This window comes from Theobroma cacao, chromosome 3 (genome assembly GCF_000208745.1).
Source record: "Theobroma cacao cultivar B97-61/B2 chromosome 3, Criollo_cocoa_genome_V2, whole genome shotgun sequence".
In the NCBI taxonomy this organism is placed as follows: domain Eukaryota; kingdom Viridiplantae; phylum Streptophyta; class Magnoliopsida; order Malvales; family Malvaceae; genus Theobroma; species Theobroma cacao.
Window position 1 is genome coordinate 30,374,756 of NC_030852.1, and position 19,091 is coordinate 30,393,846.

Consider the following 19,091-nt stretch of genomic DNA (forward strand, 5'->3'; position numbering starts at 1 on the left):
TTGCACAGATTTACTGTTGAAAATCTTCGCAGCAACAATGACCTCAACATGTATAATTAAGCATATTTTTTTTGAAACGTTATCAATAAAAAAACAAAGCAGGTTGCAAGTTTTTGGGCTTTGCGATTTTATCAGAGAAAATTTTTTTTACCATGCAATGAACTCAACATGCCTCACAAACTAAGGGGCCTATGAAAGGATCCAAACCGAAAAGCCCCATTTCAGCTTGAATTGCTCACCAGTCCTCACAGTTCATCACCCTCATGGGTCAGCCTGTCCATTAAGCTCCATCACAATTTCTTTGTTTTGATATTTTTATTGGAGATAGTCATAAATTTGAATTAAATTAGAGATTTGACGCAGCGAGTTAACGTAAAAATAAAAACTAGCACTCGACAGAGTCTTTAAAACTGATAACTAGGTTTTAAATGTAGAAACTTACACTCAAAATTTGAAAAAAAATATAATATCATTCAATAATTCATAAAAATTAAATTAAGTTGTTTTATAACTAAGTTTATGAGTGCTATTTATAATAGTCTACTCCTACTTAACCTAAACTTGAAATGGCAGTAAAGTAAATTAAAATAAAAAAGTATTCTACCCCACACTTTCTTGGAGTACAAAAATAGTAAATTATTACTCATATTTACTTGTCATCTAAGTAAAAGAAAATAAAAAAAAACCTTAAATACTAAATACTAATAAGAAAAATATTAAATATTAAAAATACTTGTTAGACTATCTACGTCAAGATTGAGAATTTATTTATCAATAATTACATTCCTTAAGTTACATTCCTCAAATTAGATCTATATATGTGGGTAGAGTTGCATTCCTTTCCAAATTGAGATTTTTATTTGCTTCTGTTTTTGTGCATGTAATACTTAAGTTAAGAATATTTGTTATATTTCTTGTTTCTCTGGTAATAGAAATTAATGAGTGGTCGCTTCTCTGGAACATACAAAGGAATGTGTCGCATTCATTTTTCTGTCGATGCCTTTTTTCTTTGATCGTTCTAAATCACAGCTTAATGCATGTCCGTTAGGCTTGTACGTAATTTTTAATGAACGTGTATACGTATATTAGACTTTATACTTGATATTATGCACCATATCATTAAGAATCTGTTTCACTTTAATTTAATTGGTTGCTGATGATGTTTATTTTGTAATATATTAGCATGTTATTGTTTTGTTGAGGTATATTTTTTATTGAGGATTTGTATAATCATGTAGTAACAATTTTTTACTAAATCGTGTTTGTTTCGTAATTTGAGAATTCCTCTTACTGCGATTAGGACTTTATTCTTAAATATAATAAAAACTTAATAAAAGTCATGTACAAGTTCACGTTTTCAATTCAAAAAACATATTTGTTAAATGAAAATAGGCCATTATTTATGAATCTAAAATTCCTCATAATACCTTTTATGGACTCCCACTTCAATAAAGATTTAAATTAATTTAAATATCAATTATTACGAATCTACGTTTGTAGTACAAAAATACATACCAGGCTCTCATTTGTAAATCCATGATACATGGCATCTCATTTGTGACAGACGGACTATCTCAACAAAAATACTAAAGCTATTAGGATAAGGATTATCTTTGTACATATATATCCACATAAGCCTTTTGTAAATCCTCCAAATCCTCAAGTCTTAACGCAAAGCAAACCCTAACGCTTCAGGTATTTTTATTCTTTTCTCTTCTCAATCTCTCGGCTCTCATTGTTGAGTTGAGTTTCTATTTCGTTACATCCATTGATTAAGTTATAGTTTTATTGATCGCGTAGATTTACTATTGAAAATCTTGGGTACAAAAATGGCCACCAGTGAACTTGCCTGCACTTACGCCGCTTTGATCCTCCACGACGATAGAATCCCAATCACGGTAAAAACTTTTCTTCTCAATCTCTTGTAACTAAGTATTTTTTATCCTTGTTTTTGCTTCCTTTATGTTTTCTTTATCTCATAATATTACCTGCTCCTCCGTTCTTTTTCTTTCTTCATTTATTTTTAATAATATGATGTAGGCGGAGAAGATTGTGACTTTGGTAAAAACAGCGAAGGTGCCCGTCGAATCTTACTGGCCAAGTCTTTTCACCAAGCTTCTTGCAAAGAGGAATATCGATGATATCATCATGAATGTTGGTTCCGGTGGTGATGGTACCCCTGTTGCTGCTGCTGCTTCCGTTGGTACTGGTGCTGGTGCTGCTGCCGCCTCAACCCCTGCTGTCGAGGAGAAAAAGGAAGAAGATAAGGAAGAGACTGATGATGACATAGGGTTCGGCTTGTTTGATGATTAGGCAGATCTTCTTGTTTGGAATTTTCTTTTCTTTTATTCTTTCTTTTTTGTGAAAAAAAAGATCTATAGACAATAATTAGTTGAATTTCATTTACATTTTATGAGTTTACATGATGGATCTTGCTTGGTTTAATTGCTTTTTCTCTCTATAGTGTTGTTTGTTTTTGTGTTGATTTAGGTTTACAATTTCTAAATGATTTTTGCTTACCTTGTTGATTATGTGAATTTCCAACTTTGTTTGGATTTCTGAAATCATAACATTCCTTATAAGAGCGGTTAAGGGAATAAGGCTTGTAAGACTTTCTTTAGCCTTTGGCCCCTTAATAGTTGTCATTCTTGCTTCACATCTTGATAATTCTAAACATTTTTATGTTGTGTATTAGCCTTCCTACATATATTGCACCATCCTGAATGTCTGAGTATGGATTATGGAATGAAGTTGGGCGATAAGATGGCATCAGGAAGGGTGTACATCTAGTGGGGTAATTGATTCTTGTGTTGGATAAAGTCTTTACTCATCCGCTGTGCCTCGAGATTTGCGAATGGAAAGTTCAGGGGGGGCTAATTCGCCTTTTGGTATCGCCGTGGCTTTGTCTTTACAGCGTAATTCATAGGGTGTTCCTCCTATTATAGGGCATCTGTGGCTTGATTTTTGCTGTTTCGTGCTATTGCAGTAGAGTAGGGTTTGTATCATGATGCTATTCGATTTTCCTCCCTGGTAGTAAATATTTGGGCTTTGCGATTTATCAGAGAAAAAAAATTTGCCATGCAATGAACTTAACATGCCTCATAAACTAAGGGGCCGATGAAAGGATCCAAACCGCAAAACTCCATTTCAGCTTGAATTGCTCACCAGTCATCACAGGTCATCACCCTCATGCGTCAGCCTGTCCATTAAGCTCATCACAAATTCTTGTGTTGATATTTTTATTGGATTAGTGCTAATTAGATAACCATAAATTTGAATTAAGTTTTTTTTATATATATAATGAAAATGATAGCTTATTACATCATTTTAGACCAAAAAATTGCCTTCAGCATCAGTTAATAAATAAGAAACAATTTAAAAAGAGAAGACTCAAAAGATTTTTTTTTTAATTTATCTATTTTTTAAAAGTAAAAGTCAAGTCAAACATAAATTTTAAATTTTTTTTTAAAAAAAAGTAAATTTTTTTAAAGAATAAAATTTTTAAAAAAAAGTTTCAGGAAAAACTTTTATGAGAAGTTTTTTATTATCTTCTTTTAAAAATACAAGAGAGTTTTTATTTTTATTTCAAAAATATCCTTATCTGTTAAAATAATTAAATATTACTCTCTCAAAAAAAAAAACATTCTCTGATAATTTTAATAAAAATTATAACTTATAAAAAAAAACTTATAAAAAGAAATTTACCAAACAATTTTAACTTAATTTTAAAAGTTATCATTTTTCATAAAAGTTTCTTAATAACTTTTAAATTAGAAAAAAATCAGGTCAAATAGACTCTAAATCTTAAAAATAAATTATCATGATATGTAACCATCCAATCGACATATTAATTCGTTTTACGAGATATATGAGATATTTGACAACCTCAATCTCGTAGGAATAGTTTTTTTCATAAGAGTTGTGCATTCGGATCTAAATTATTACTCAGCACAGACAATTTTTGTATAACGAGGAAGGAGTCGGATTCAACTTGAACCCTCCTAAAGCCTCTGCTCCAGCACAGTTTTAATCTTTGGAATAAAGCCCATAACTCAGCATCAAGAGAAAATGTTGTGCCAAATTTATGGATGAATCCCACTATCCAGTCTCCGGTGTCATCCCGGATGATGCCACCTGCCACTGCTTCATCAGGCTGTCCCTTGGCGCTCCCATCTACATTCAGTTAAAAAAATATTGGACTTGGTTTGTTCCAACTAAGTTAGAGATTGAGAATTTATTTATAAGTAAATACATAAGTCTGTCCACACGTTACACAAACTTATAAGTTTGAATTTTTTTAAAGGTTTAATTCCGCACAACTACTTGAACAATAAGTTGGACGATTGGATTTTTATTGTATATTGAAAATAAACCAGTTCGTTGGAGGATAGACTCTATTTATAAATCCCCACGGAGGCTACAACAATGAAGGGACACGTACCCGCGTACTCTGGTTGGTGCGGGTCACTTCCAGGTTCCTGCTCGTTCCAGAAAGTCATCTTCACTCGGATCACGCCATCTGCCAACTCATCGTTGTTCGGCTTTACGCGTCAGACAAAAGAATCTTAACACCCTTCCTCTCGTAATCGGCCAAAACATCCCAAACTTAATTCTAGGCGTTCATGTCGCCACGTCGACTCCAACGTCCGCTGGCGCCAGATAAGTTGGAGGACATCAACGTCTTTCCAGACCATTCTAGTACGTTGTTTCCTGGCCAATCTCTCTTCTGATTCTGGTCTTTCTTTTCTTCCCTTTAAATACCCTCCTTTCTCTGATCTTTTCTAGCATCTGTAAGGTACTCAAACATAAACATTCAAAATCATTCAAAGCCTGCAAAGTCCAAACAGCAAAGCATAAGCTGTCGCTTCTTCTTAGATACAGTTCTTTTTAGATTTGAAGCAACGGTTGGGCGTTGGCGACGATGATGATGTCTCTGTTCAGTTCGTTCGAAGCCCTTTGGGCTGATTCTTATGGCCAGAAGATGAAGTTCTCCGGCTCCACCGAACAAGCGAAACCGAAGAAAGTATCTTGCCTAGAAGGGAGCAAGAAAGAGACAGACAAGAACTCATCATCGCCGGCTAACATTAAGAAACCTCAACAACTTTTGAGGCCGAGGTTTGCGGCGGAGCTCGACGGAGTTCACTGTTTCGAGACAATTATCCCATACTGAGAAAATTACTTTACAACACATCTACAATTTGATGATCACCCAAATTTGTTTTACAAGTCTTTCGGCAGTAAAAGTCTTCTTCTTCATTTGAATAGTATTTCTTACGTGATACTAAATAGTACAAGGATGAATTCCTTTTACTCCGTTCGACAATTCGGTTTCTTTTTTATTGACTTTTGTTTTTGCATCCAAAGTAGCAGGAAACCTGTTAGAAACCAATCCAGGCTGCCAAAGTTGCAGTAATCAAGGAAACACAGACTGATTTCGAAAGACTAAATTGAAATAAAATGATGCAGTCCCCAATCCTGGCTGAGTGTTTGATTTTGCAAAATGGATATTGCAGAGCTTGGGTTGAATAGCTTCCTTAATGAGAGCAACAACGTGATCAGCAGTTTTGGGTGTCCCACCAAATTTTCTGCAATTCCTCTCCGTTGGAATAAATGATTGATTTATCGTCGTGACAAAGCAAGAGCAGAGGGAGATAAAACTTCATCAGAGAGACATTAATTCTAATTAAAAAGCTTTTAGACATCAAAAGTCCATCCAAAACCAACTTGATCCACTTTCTCCAATTTAGATTTAAAACCTGATAAGTTCACACTAATCCATTGAGTTTTCAAAATTAATTATGCTTTGTTTTGTTAAGAATCGAGTGGAAAATTTGTTTAGAACTGCTGAGTTCACTGTCAGATCATATCAAACTTAATTACTATCACGTTTTCTACTTCGAGCCTTTTTCTTTTGTTCAAAGAAATACAAAGTCATCTCTTTTGTCTCTCTCGTAAAGTGCCCCCACACCGAAAGGACCATTGATTAAAGCTCAAACTGAAAATGACAATACATCACTCACTTGATTCTTCTTGTATCACGTTTTTCATTTCCTCCGGCTCTAATTCTCTGACAGGAAATGAATGTTACTAGTACCCAACTCTAAAGATGTATTTGGCATTGTGATTAGTCATCAACACTTCTTACCTTACCAAGCTACCATAGGAAAAAATTGTCACTGGAATTTTTTTATGTAATATATATTTTATATAGGATTTGCAAGTTGCTTTAAAGGCCCCGTGTGAGAGGGGATAAGGAGATGATGAAGCAAAAGGCATATATGAGGTCGGCACGCTCCACATAACGTGGCTTACTTTCATTCCATCAAGCTTCTGCTGCAATAGCCTGGGTACTGGATAGGATTAGTCAATTATTTTAGACCATTAGCTTCTATGAAAAGTGCAACAATTGTTTACTCTTATGTCTTAAATATCTAAGCTACAACTTAAGTCGGTCCCCTTCTAGTTTTGGATATGCCACCATTGAGCTTTTATCCAACGGATGATCAGCTTTCTTCTTTGTGGATAAGTAAAGATCAAAAAGCACTGGTTGTATCGATATGTCTTCTTTTGTAAATACAATGACCCTATAAATACTCTTAAGGCAACGGGGGTAATAATCATTCTTTCATTCCCAATTTACTCATTCTTTACTTCTCTTCATCACCAAGGCGCCCACATTCCTTGCTTTGCTTTTATCTCTCCCCAAAAGAAGTTTATTTATCATTAGAAACCCAATTCTTTCTTCTCCATCATCCAAAAACATAAGCAGCCTCTAAGACGCGTACAAATGGCTGTGGCTACAATCTATGCAGCAATCCCAGCTGTAGTTGCTGCTGCAGTCGGGATTTATTCTTTTGATCGTCATTCAGGAGCCAAGGTAATTATCCCTCCTTATACTATAAAACCCCTTTCCTCGTCCAACGCATTTCTTTCTAAATTTTTTGTTCACTTAGATATCTGCCGCTCTAAATTGGATTAAACTTGTTCAGGAATTTGGAGGTGGGATTCGGTCATCCATCGGAAGTATGCTGGCAAAACCAAGGCAAAAGCTGAAGACCACGCTGCCACCAAAGGTGGCCCCACAGTTTGACGGATTGCACTGTTTCGAAACCTTGGTCGGTTGTTGATGTTAATTAATCTGCTTCGGTGCTTCGTTAGCTGCATATCCTGCTGCTGGAGGTTCGTGGCAAGGTTATTGATCGCTGTTGTCAAGATATCTGCTCCTTTCCATATTGTACTTAAGCATATTTCTGGATACAGATTGGACTGATGTGATAATATTTCCAACAAGGATTGCAAAGATTATATTGGTTCATTTCGTTACATACCTAAATTAACCAAGAAATACATAAACATGTCTTGTTAGACTGTAGATATATATAGCACCAGATGGCAAGTTTTCGCGGTTTAGTTTCATAGATATTGTATCTTGCATTCCAGATAAGATACAAGCCCTACATGTAAGCTCTACATGAATGGAACTAGCCTCCAAATGCAACATGGAAATATGGAAGGAATTTTAGTTATGTACAGATCAACCATGATGCACGCAATTCAGAGAAAATGTTGTTGAAGCATATCAAGCATAGAATCAAAACTCAACGTGGTGTACAATTTGTGAAAACGTACCTAATTCGTCAGTGGAATGCCTAATCAGCCTGATCATGATGGTTTCTGAAATTCATAGGGGAGGGAGGAAATAAATAGATGAAAATAGTGATTCCCAAGGAAACCAAATTGGAAGAACACAGCTGTGTCTTTATTAAACAAAAATACAAGCAGAATAAAACAGCACAGAGCATATATTTTCAAAAGTCCCTTTGAATCCAAATTTATAGTATAAGATGATAAACCATGTTACTATGTTACAAGACTTTATCCTCTTCCTGAATGAAACTGCATGAGCATAACAGATAAAAAGTAAGGTGCCACTAACTCAGCCGCTTTCATGTGAAACTTTTGGGTGTGATTATGTATAGCCAATCAGCCATACAGCTCTATTACCTGAGGAATATGAATTCATTGGTTGTTAAGTTCAAAATATACATATAAGTGAGTACAAATATACATCTCTACCCTCTAGTATATCAAGAAACCTGCTTTCCCATTCAAAAAGATGAGCCTATGTAATTCGCTCTCCCAGCACTCGAACACAATCTCTTTCCCCTGTTTGCTAGCCTTCTACCCACACCAAAGATAAATGCCCTACTCAACAGCCCATGGTCAAGACTACAAGCAAGAACAATTACCCCACCAAGAAATAGAAACCTTGAGATGTTCTTAGCCATTGGTTTTTCAGATGTAGCAGCTATCTCAGACTTTGATAAATCTTCATTGGTTTCCAAAGATCTCAGGTACTCGGTATTTATTTTGGTGTTAATTTGAGCCATAGACGCAGATCGAGAGAGTGGTGCTACAGATGCTCTTTCTTTTTGATAAGCACGTAACCCAGGCTCAATTTTCTTGACAGTTCCCCACATTCCCTGTCGTACTCCGAGCTTTACAATTTCCCATGGGATACCCATATCTTCATGATGGAAGAGTAGCACCTCGCACGCATTCCGTTGACCATGTCCTCTTTCTGATTCCACTGGATGTATGATGTGAAAATTTAGTTTTCATTCATTCAACTCTAGCGAATCTTGGACTACTTATTAGATAGTAATAAGCAACTTTCTACAGTTTTTTGCTCCAAAGATTACGCTAATCTCAATTTTATTATCCAGTGTGCTTTGATTGCAAAAGCCTCAGGGGCAATTTTAAGTTAAAATCATGAATTGACTGAAAGAACAAAGAGTGGCATCATATACCCGCTCGAATGTACCAACTTGAATAGTACAGGTCCACACGTCTTGGTTTCTTCTGCCGGGGGATAGATGGCCAGGAAACTCCCTGAAACAAAGTCATTTGAGTTGGAAAAAATCCAAGAAAGCATAACAATAAATATGGCCAATGTAAATGAAAACCAAAAGAAGAGATCTTATAGAACTTGCTAGTTGGGAGAAGAAGGGTCATTTTCATCAATAACACTTCTACTGTCATTTGAAGTTCTTTAGCGTTACCTCTGCTAGGTTTTTTATCCCATTTTACGCTTGTCCAAACAATTAAGGCATTTCAAACACAGCCAATTGGAGTGATCATCTGCTACACTAATCAGAAGCGCTCTTTTTCATCAACAATCCACAGGGTTCTCTGTTGTCAATTTGTTTTTTTTTTTATTTATCAGTTGTCCATATTCTATCCTTCCAGACCATTAATAGCCCCCGTAAAATTGTGTGAGTAATTTGTTGACTTGAGTTCTAACCAGAAAACATGTTTTGTTGCTAGTTTTAGCGTTTTACATTAGTCAAACACATTAACATTTTTCATACCTTTGTCACACAGTAGTAAGACCCATCCAATTCCCATATCCGTCGACCTATTATGTATTCTCTATCACTGCAAAAGAATGGAAACTGAGCCACAAGGAATTAGAAAAAGTTAGTATAAGCATTGCAAGGCAATCTATCAACTATCAGGCTAGGCAAATAAAAGGAAGTCTCAAGTCTCACTTTTCTTATCCATTGAACAACCATGGTCCCTGTTGTAGGACACTCTTCTATGGTTGCAGAATATGGAAGCATATCATCCCACTTTGGTCGAAATTCATCATCCCAGAAGAAGTCCCTCACCATCTTTGTAGTTACATCCTCGAATACAGTTTTGCTACGATACTGAGGAGGACCAGTCTAATAAAACCATGTAAATAGAAAAAGATTAGCAATCAAGCATTTCCACCAACATAATGCCACATACACACAGTTGACTCCATTTATCAAACAAATAGAAGAGAAAAATCCTACCTTTGGATCTCTCCGCCATGCCTGGTAACTCATATTTGGAGTAGAACGATCCATCATATGTATCCAGCTAGGACCTCCATCCCTCATTTCAACAAGCTGCCATAAATGCTTTAAATCTTCCTCTGTTACAACACTTGAACGTCCTTCATTAAGCTGTGATGAGCAGCATGTGCTAGAAAAAGAAAGAAAAAAAAAAAGGACAATCAACAAAATAGGAACTTGCTCCAATCCAAACTTTTGTCATTAAATGTCTCCATTTAGCTTTGCTTAGTCAAAGAAACATCAAGTTCCAGCATACAATTTGAAGAACAAACGATTAATAAAAAAATAAGAGAGAGAGAGAGACATTCTTGCTGGATTATGAGTATCAACACACACACACACACACACACGCAAACTATCCAAGTACCTGCAATTGTCATATTCAGAAAGAGAAACAGAGGGCGTTTTCCCGTGGGCTCCATTTTTAATGACCCAATATTTAGAAGCTTGTGACTGCGTTTTCAAGGAGTTCAAACATGGAGCCGAACCAATACTTTTCAAAGGGGACATTGGCGACTTAGAAGGCGATGGTGACAACGATAATTCCAATGATTTCGATACAGCACAACTCAATTTTTGCGTTCCCTGGCTCGCCCATTTTGGCTTCCAAGCCCAACCAACTATTATTCCTACTAAAAACGCTATCCATAAAGGACCCATATACACCATCATCTCCGTACACATTCCTCCAATAGCATCAATATCGCGGTTACAGATTAGTATAAAGATTGAAATATTAATCCGTAGTCAAACAAATTGTAAAGATAACCCAAGGAGAAGAAGCTTTCGGGAAAATAAAGGGATAAGGAAGGAGAAAAATCAGAGATGTTCAGATATGGCGGCAAAGGAAGGACGGAAGAAGACGAATTTGTGGGCTGATAAAAAACATGAGCGGTTGAAAGAGGGGAGTTCACGCTGGCTCTTGATTATGACGTCGTCAGAGTGTGAACGATGTCGTTTTTAGGGCGAGTTTGGGAATTTGATGGAAGAGGGGAATTTGTCCTTGCGTTGTTTAGGCAAAAGGGCTAAAATATGTGATTGGGATGGAATGGTATTGGCCGCAATAACATTGGTGGAGAATGAATGTAGTGCAAACCCCGCATGGATTCTGTTTTTGTATTTTTGGGGTGTTTTCAATGCCTTGTGCTTCGTTTGCAAATTCACGAGGTAATCAAGGCTAAAGAGGACTGGACTCTGGAAAACTGTTGTCATGCTTTTTACAATGCCCAACGTTGGACTTGGGGGTTTTAGCGGCTTTTCAGTGTGTTGCGAAAGGTGTGGATGGTAAGACTAAGCAACAAGGAATAACCAGGTTCATCACCTTCCACCCATTTAGAGGAATTTATGCCTTATAGAAGTACGAACATATAAGTACATTTGTTCGTGGTTAAAAACATCAGAAGAGCTTGGTTTATAGCATAACCTTTTCTATTTTACCAAAGTTCAATTTGAATAATTTTCTTTATGCATAATAAACAAAAACAAAAAGAAAAGGCAACAAAATATATCGTAAAAAGTAATTAGCCATTGACCAAAAGAAATATGGTAGTATTCTTATGGGAACTTCACTTTCAAATATTATCCTTTTATTCGGTGGCGTTTTATGTCTTATTGAAATGTGGTCGTTGAAAAAAGTGATTATTGAAACAATAATATTATAATTTTTTATATATAAAAAAATTATTAATTAAAATATTAAAAAAATATTATAGTGTTTGATTTTTAAAATATTTTATTAAGAATGCAATATTAATTTACATAATTTTTTTCAATATAAATTTAAATTTTGAACTTTATTTCTTAAAATGATAAATAGTAAATGGTAAAAGTAACCTAATATTTGAATCTTAATTATTTTAATATTGAAATATGTGAAGTTTCATTCCAGATTTATTATTCTGATCTCAGAAAGTGATAATTATACAAGGTGAGTTGTCGATTTCTTATTTATTAAGGGAAGCTAAGAAAGATGTCTAACCCTACTTTAATTGAGCTGGATTTGTTGCATAGGCTTGGAGTTTTAGAGGCAAAAGAATTTTGGGTTTGAACTTTCAACATCCTCGGGCTTTGGCCCCAAAGGAAAGTTGATTTCAGATGGGGCTGTGACATGGACCCAACGAACCAGTAGACCGGCCCAGGCCTTTATCATCGTAAATGTGAATCACGGGTCGAAGTTAAAACTCGACTTTTACAAAGGAAGAGGGTTTCATGAAGCGACACGTGGCTGAGAGCGTATTGTGCGCATCGCGCACCCCTGCGCAATCTAGAACCACCCCTCCTTCGACTACGAAACGATGGCCGCTGTGTTTCAGTAGAGTTCACTGAAGGGCCAAAATTTTCCATTTTGTTTTCCCTCTTCTCGCTTTCTCAGGAGTCACGCCAATCTGCTCTGCCTCACGTCACCAAATGCTCTGCTCAATCTCGACCGGCAAGTCCGGTTCGAACTGGCTGGACCGGCTTCGTTCCAGCAAGGGCTTCCCAACCGGCGACAACCTTGACCTCGACCATTTCCTCACTAACCCTAACCCTTCTGATTCTCCAATCACCGATGCTTCCAATTCTCCAAATTCCAACTCCGAGTCAACTCACTCTAACGATAAAGAACTCCAGAATAGGAAGGCACCACCCCCGGAGGTGGTCTCCAGCGAGCCCGCCGGGGACAAAGAATGGTTCGGTATAATGAGCAATGTCCTCTCGGAGCTCTTCAACATGGGCGACCAAGCCCAAACCTCCAGATTTTCCAGGAAAAAAACTTCCAGGAAACAAACAAACCCTAAGATTTGCATTATCAAGACGTCTAACGTTAATACCTCCGAGGAACAGAAAAGCAGTTCGGATAGCGTGAGAAAAGACGAAAATATCCCCGCTTCAACGACGTCGTTGAATTCAAAGGAAGAAGCGAAGAGAGAATGGAAAGAAGAGGGCGACGATTATAACGTGGAAGAAGAAGAACAAGAAGAAGAGAAAGGGAAAGGAGAGAGGGAACTGTTAGGGTATTCGAGAAGTGAAGTGACGGTAATAGACACGAGCTGCGAGGTTTGGAAAGTCGACAAGCTTATATTTAGGAGGAAAAATATCTGGAAAGTGAAGGACAAGAAAGGAAAGTCACGCATCGTTGGTAGAAAGAAGAGGAAAGCACCTCCCCCTCCTCCTCCTCCTTCATATGATGACAACAATGGTGGTGTTTGGAATAAGAAACGAAAGATTTCGAGTTCGGAGCTTCGTTCATTGAAAGATACGAGTGGAAAGGAATCTGGGTCGCCTACAAATCATGTAAGATTTAAGATTACATGTCCGAAATGTTGCTTATAATTCTTTTTAAATTAATAACTGTTATTTATGTCGCTATTGTCTTGGTTTTCAGATTTAAATAGTTGCCTTGGCATGTATACATTGGGCTTTTCAAGAGTTTAGTCCTTAATGGCGTACCATTCTGTTTTAAGTTTTTGATTGAAGGTTTCAGTATTGCATGTATAAGAAGATGTTCTTTCTTTCTTTTTTCACTTTCTGTTGGCTTTGGAAGTGTGGGGTCATATTGTTTATGTAAATTAATGACTGGCAAAGTCATTTATATATGTTGACTTAGGTTGGTAATGATAGTAAGATTGCACACCAGTGCATTCAGTTGTGGTATGCATTTCTGAGTTTGATTTCAATTATGACAGTGCAGATGTTGTTTTAAGCTGTTCAAGACATTGAATACCTTACTTTGAGCTTCTATTTGTGTTAACATGTTACCTTTTTCAAATCAAGAACTCGGGCTTTATATGATATACTCTTTCTTGAATTCTGTCTGGAGTGATTAGCTATACTTAATGGTGCTTATTTTTAGTGGTTCTTAAATGCTATTTTTTCTGCTTAAGGAAATCGAATTTGGTTTTTATGCTTCAGCAGCTGACCTTGAATCTGATCATTTTATTTGTTTAATGCTCTTCATTCATTATTTTGTTAGAATTTATGGGGATAATCTATAGTTCGATGTTTGGTGATTATAATCAAAACGCAGCTCCCTATATAGAGTACTAGGAAAACTTATGGTGCTCAAAGTGACTGAAAGATTTAGATTTTCTAAGGGTGTAAATGATATAATTTTGGTTTTGTGAGTGACAACAGAGATGATAGCTGCAATTACTGTTTGCTGCACTCTGAAAGCCACTGATAGCAGTTTGGTTATTAAGCTACTTCTGATAGAGCTTCTGTTACATGGAGATGCTTGCTTTAAATTTCTCCATGTATTTGAATAAAATATGAGCTATTTATGCCTGTTGCCATAAATGTGCTGTTTTGATGTGCAAATCTACTTAGAAATTTTTTTCCAGAGATCTCGAGGTTAGAAATAATCAGTTTTTTTCACTCAGCATTGAAAATCGTATTTTTGTAGTGCTTGGATGGTATATTATTATGAATTCGACTTTCCAGAATTTCAGTTACTCTTTATTGAATTATATTTTGAGTTCCTTTGCCTGTTCTCTTGAAGCATTGTGTTTGATCTTCAGTTTTTCCTTTGGTGGAAGTAACTTTTTTTTTTTTTTCAAATCCTTCTCTTAAATGACTTTTGACTAGAACTCTTTGTTTTTCTCTTTTTTTTTTCTTTTTTAAAAAATTTTGGCAAGAGACTGTTTATTTTTCTTCAGTTGAATCATCAATGGAATAAGGTTGTTGTCTTTATGTGCTTTTCCTGTCTTATAAGCATTTTTTTGCTTTCAAATGTGGGCTTATTTTGACAATATTTCTGCAGTCTTTATGTGTCAGTGAGATTGCAATTCCTCCTTGCATGTTAACATTATATGTGATCATTCAGAGCGGGGAGAGAATGCCTCCATTTTCAGCAGTGTTACCATAAACAGGTTATTGACAGAAGTGATTCTTACTTGTTTATATTTTCATCTGTTTATGCAAGGGGCAGAATGCTCCAGGTGAAAAAGGGGAACTAGTTTGCAACGAGACACCTGATGATCTTACCCAAGTTCTTAGAAAGAGGCAAGCAGACTATTGCAGTTTCTTTTTTATTTTAATATATTTGATATATTTTGTGCTTAAATTTAATATCATCCAGGTTTCCTTTCTCCAGATTACCTCGTAAATCAGGAAAGGGAAGCACGTCTGTTATCCTTATAAAATCCATTCCAACAGGCAAGAAAAATGGAGCAAAGCTTGCAAAGAATCGCCTGAAGGACACCCAGAGGCTATAGAGGGCTCGACAAACCCATCAACCAAACTGTCAAGTTGTTTGGCAATATACCCAATGTGCGTGCCACTTCTTGATTTTGAGCCAGCAATTGGTTCTATTTTGACTTAACCTTCCCCTAAAGATTGGCGGAAGGGTTTGTTGCTCCGAACTTCAAGCCTGTGGGTATGGCTCTGATTTCTTGTTACCAACAAAAGGTGTGAATATTGTTTATTAATTTTGTACCATTTCATCAACCTATTTGTAACATTTATTTTTTATTTAGAAGAAATATGAAAATTTAATTTCAAATTTCATGAGATTGTCACTTTGGATTTGTCAATCAAAAGTTAAATTTTAAATTTATGTTCTTTTGTTTAAAAAAAAAAATCAAGTATGTGAATTGCTTGATGCATATGACGAGAGAGCGGAACGATCATGCAGAGTCCTGGTTATCGGGAAGTGAGCTAGTGCCTAATGCTTAGAACAGGGAGCTCCTTAGACTCTGCCGTAAGCCTATTTTCAGAACAATATTTCGGCCCCCCGGGGCCACGCCCAGAAGCTTGTCACTCTCAGATCGTGGGTATTTAGAGGAGGTTAATGCTATGCACGTTAGCCAGACTCATTCTTAGTTTTAATTTTAAAATCATGCTTAGTAATTTTCAAGCAACCTAATTGGTATCATGGGAGAAGAAAAAAATTCAGCTGTTTTATTGATGTCACCTTCAGGAATCAGGACCATCGTCTCTTCCTTCTAGGGACAAAGGGCCGCCATCTATTTCAAGCCTTCGCAAAGCTGACAAGAATCGAAGCGCCAACGATCTGTGAGAGTGAGCTCATCCAATTATGGTTGCCGCAATCACCGTGTTAACAGATTCCTTTTGTCTTCCCTCCTCTGTTTTCTTAAACTCACATGCCTTAACATATAGTCCTCCAAAACTACAATCCCCACATCCTTTGTACGCAAGTCCAACTGCCCGTCCACGCGAATGCTTCTCTCTAATAAACGTCAATACGACATATAGGACTGAACTCAGGCCGCTAACGTGTCCCCAGCCGGCTAAGCGTTTTCTCCTCCAATGTAGCTACCTCGACCCGCCTACCGCCTTTCAAAATGAAACAGGTATGTAGCTATCGCTCTTTGAGGCAATTTCTCAAACATTTCTCATATTTGCAACTCTTCGAAGCATTTTTAACAAATTCGAACCTTTTGTTTCTCTTTTTGTTTCAGGTATGCTCTTTTCGCTTTTTAGAGAAATTGGGCTGAATGAAAAGGAAACCGATTTACTTTTGGACAAGAACCCAACTTTAAGATCAACGTCTTTGGACAAAATTCGTGCCCGGCTTCTTGCTTTACAGTCCGTTGGAATCAATGGCTTTGCTCTTTACTGGTTGGTTACTAAATGTCCAAGTGTACTAATAGCTGAGGAAATTGATTCAGTGATTGGTTTTGTGCATGATGATTTAGAAGGAAAGGTTGAGCCAGCACAACTGGAACGCCTTTTTAGTACCACAGGAGCCGGATTCGTACTAGGTTTTGATCAAAAGGTTAATCTGCTTCTTCATCATGGAGTTCCCCAAGAGAAGATTGCTCATGTTCTCAACAATGTCAACTTGATCAAAGCCATTTGTAGCAAGTCGGTTGAAGAACTTGAAAGAACCATAACTTTCTTGAAACCTTATCATGGCATTGAAATAATAGTTAGGCGTCCAGCGATTCTCAACTATGATTTGGATTCTCAGTTGATTCCAAAAATTCAGTTTCTTGAAGAACTTAGTGGAGGTGATGAAGATGCCACAGGGACTGTGTTGCGGAAACTGCCTGCCATTTTGAGTTATAGTTTGGAGCATATGGAGGGTCATGTAGAGTTCTTGAGATCATATGTTGGTCTTAGTGACCCAGAAATATTCAAGATTATCCTTGTGTTTCCAAATATGGTTAGTGCCAGCAAAGAGAGGAAGCTGCGTCCCAGAATAGAGTTTCTCAAGCAATGTGGGCTTAATTCTAATGACATTTTCAAGTTCTTGACAAGAGCCCCCTTGTTTCTGGCACTTTCCTTTGAAGACAACCTTGCGCATAAACTTGGGTTTTTAGTGAAGATTGGGTATGAGTATAGAACAAAAGAGTTGGCTGTGGCATTGGGAGCTGTCACCAGAACAAGCTGCGAAAATATGCAGAAGGTGATTGGGCTCTTCTTGAGTTACGGACTCTCATGTGAAGATATCTATGCCATGAGCAAGAAGCACCCTCAAATACTGCAGTACAATCCTAGTTCTTTGGAGGAGAAGATGGTGTACTTGGTAGAGGAAATGGGTCGAGAAGTTAGGGAGCTATTGACGTTTCCTGCATTTCTTGGTTACAAGCTTGATGACAGGATTAAGCACCGGTATGAAGTAAAGAAGAAAACAGTAGGGAAAAGAATGTCCCTCAACAAGCTCTTATCAGTGTCAGCCAACAGGTTCTCAACCAAAAAGAAAGCAAAAAGTCTTGTTAATGATTGACAACCGGAGCAAAGACTGAAGCTTAATAATATTTACTGTGATTGTTCACCGTACTTCTATCAGAAACTAGCTCCAACCCTTCTTTATTCACTGGAAAATTAATTTTTATTTATCTGAACAAGCCGGTTCATTGCAACTTGATCATGAGAATAGCAACGGCAACTAAAGGAAACTAGGTATATCACCAACCAGGTCTATAGCACAACTCATCGCAGGATGAACCTAATGAACTGATTTAATTCGTCCATGTACGATCATATGATAGTGGCAAATAACATCCTATTTCTTTTCTTTTAAGTGCTTTTATTCTACGAAGCATTATAGGGTCGCCTATTATGATTCCTGGTAAATTTTTAACACATTGACAGATGTCTTGTTCTTGTTCTCTGCATCTTCGCCTAACAAAGAATAGTTATGTTGGTGGGAACCATGTGTTTTTTAATCTTTCTAGGCATGTGCTTTTCGCCCGTTTCTTGCGGTTGAGAGTGGAGATAGGACTTTCTTGTCTGGGTGTGTGACAAAGGGCAGCAGGTTTCCGACCACCAAACCCTACAGAAACTCAACCATCTGATTATCCCCTTCCTTGGTCCTTACACATCCGAATCGAGAAAGAGTAATAGGGAATAGAATTCGAAGTATAATTGTTCTACTCATTTTATTTACTGTAAAATAGTATTTAAAAAACAATATCTAACAGCTATTTTGAGTAACCAATTCTCCATAAGCGGCTCAGAGTTTTGCTCCAAAAATAACTAAGATAGAAGGGAAACTAAAGTTTTGTGTAGGCTCCCTCCAATTTCTATCCTATCTATCACCCGGAGGAAGAAAATACAGTGCTTATTGACAAATAAAAACCTATTTTTATGAATTCTAACAGGAGTACATGTTTAGTTCTGTCAAGTTATATTGGCACCACTGAATGAGCTTAATTATACGGAAAATGATGGAAGTGGCATCGACCTGAATAATGGAAAAGACCATGTTGCTGGTTCTGTCCAAATGATCACTAGAAACAAAATATACGACACTCGTGTCTTTGGAGGCCTGATGGAAGGTTCTTTTTGCTGGGGGCTGCTTCCAATGGTGCCTGCACTAAAATTAATTTTCCATTTGACTGGTTCATGCAATAGATCACAGCCGCTCAATTTGGAATAATAATTGATTCAGGTTTGAAATTAGGAGAGGGGGTGGGCGATCAAACACTCTGAGTAAATGACAATATGGGCATCAATAATTGCAGCAGCCAATGATAGCAGCAAAGACAAATTCAAGACGACCAACTTATTTACTTCTTATATAATATATGGAATGAGTAATGACTAGGGCCAGGAATGGGAGAGAAAGTGGATACTTTTATCCTCAATATAGGGACTTGTTCCTAGCTGAAAACAACAGAATGTATGGTGCACTGAGCACACGCCACACGCTGCTAATAGAAAACGGGACAGTAATTTGTTGCCAGTAGTGGTAGCATTTACTTATACAGTCATGCCTGAATCCGTCCATTTTTGTCCTAATCTGGTACCAAGGAATATTTT

At 37.0% G+C, this 19,091-nt stretch overlaps 5 protein-coding genes across 6 annotated transcripts; 4 read left to right on the plus strand and 1 right to left on the minus strand.

Moving 5' to 3' along the window:
* On the plus strand, positions 1,553 to 2,445 carry LOC18605854 (60S acidic ribosomal protein P1). Its single transcript, XM_007039134.2, has 3 exons — positions 1,553 to 1,695; positions 1,801 to 1,898; positions 2,041 to 2,445. Exons 2-3 carry the CDS (start codon positions 1,830 to 1,832, stop codon positions 2,311 to 2,313), a joined length of 342 nt encoding a protein of 113 aa, XP_007039196.2. The 5' UTR covers positions 1,553 to 1,695; positions 1,801 to 1,829; the 3' UTR covers positions 2,314 to 2,445.
* On the plus strand, positions 4,767 to 7,051 carry LOC18605856. Its single transcript, XM_007039136.2, has 2 exons — positions 4,767 to 6,877; positions 6,990 to 7,051. Exon 1 carries the CDS (start codon positions 4,922 to 4,924, stop codon positions 5,168 to 5,170), a length of 249 nt encoding a protein of 82 aa, XP_007039198.2. The 5' UTR covers positions 4,767 to 4,921; the 3' UTR covers positions 5,171 to 6,877; positions 6,990 to 7,051.
* Positions 7,804 to 10,889, minus strand: LOC18605857. Its single transcript, XM_007039137.2, has 6 exons — positions 10,252 to 10,889; positions 9,843 to 10,014; positions 9,552 to 9,728; positions 9,372 to 9,455; positions 8,811 to 8,892; positions 7,804 to 8,590 (listed from the first exon to the last, which is right to left on the minus strand). Exons 1-6 carry the CDS (start codon positions 10,566 to 10,568, stop codon positions 8,109 to 8,111), a joined length of 1,314 nt encoding a protein of 437 aa, XP_007039199.2. The 5' UTR covers positions 10,569 to 10,889; the 3' UTR covers positions 7,804 to 8,108.
* Positions 11,994 to 15,366, plus strand: LOC18605858. Of its 2 annotated transcripts, none has more exons than XM_018118587.1 (3): positions 11,994 to 13,157; positions 14,785 to 14,864; positions 14,956 to 15,366. In XM_018118587.1, exons 1-3 carry the CDS (start codon positions 12,291 to 12,293, stop codon positions 15,074 to 15,076), a joined length of 1,068 nt encoding a protein of 355 aa, XP_017974076.1. In that variant the 5' UTR covers positions 11,994 to 12,290; the 3' UTR covers positions 15,077 to 15,366. The 2 variants fall into 2 exon arrangements, with proteins under 2 accessions (XP_017974076.1, XP_017974077.1); XM_018118588.1 differs by having other exon boundaries at positions 14,791 to 14,864.
* On the plus strand, positions 15,672 to 17,843 carry LOC18605859 (transcription termination factor MTERF8, chloroplastic). The gene is made up of 2 exons (XM_007039140.2): positions 15,672 to 16,174; positions 16,283 to 17,843. Exons 1-2 carry the CDS (start codon positions 15,898 to 15,900, stop codon positions 17,551 to 17,553), a joined length of 1,548 nt encoding a protein of 515 aa, XP_007039202.2. The 5' UTR covers positions 15,672 to 15,897; the 3' UTR covers positions 17,554 to 17,843.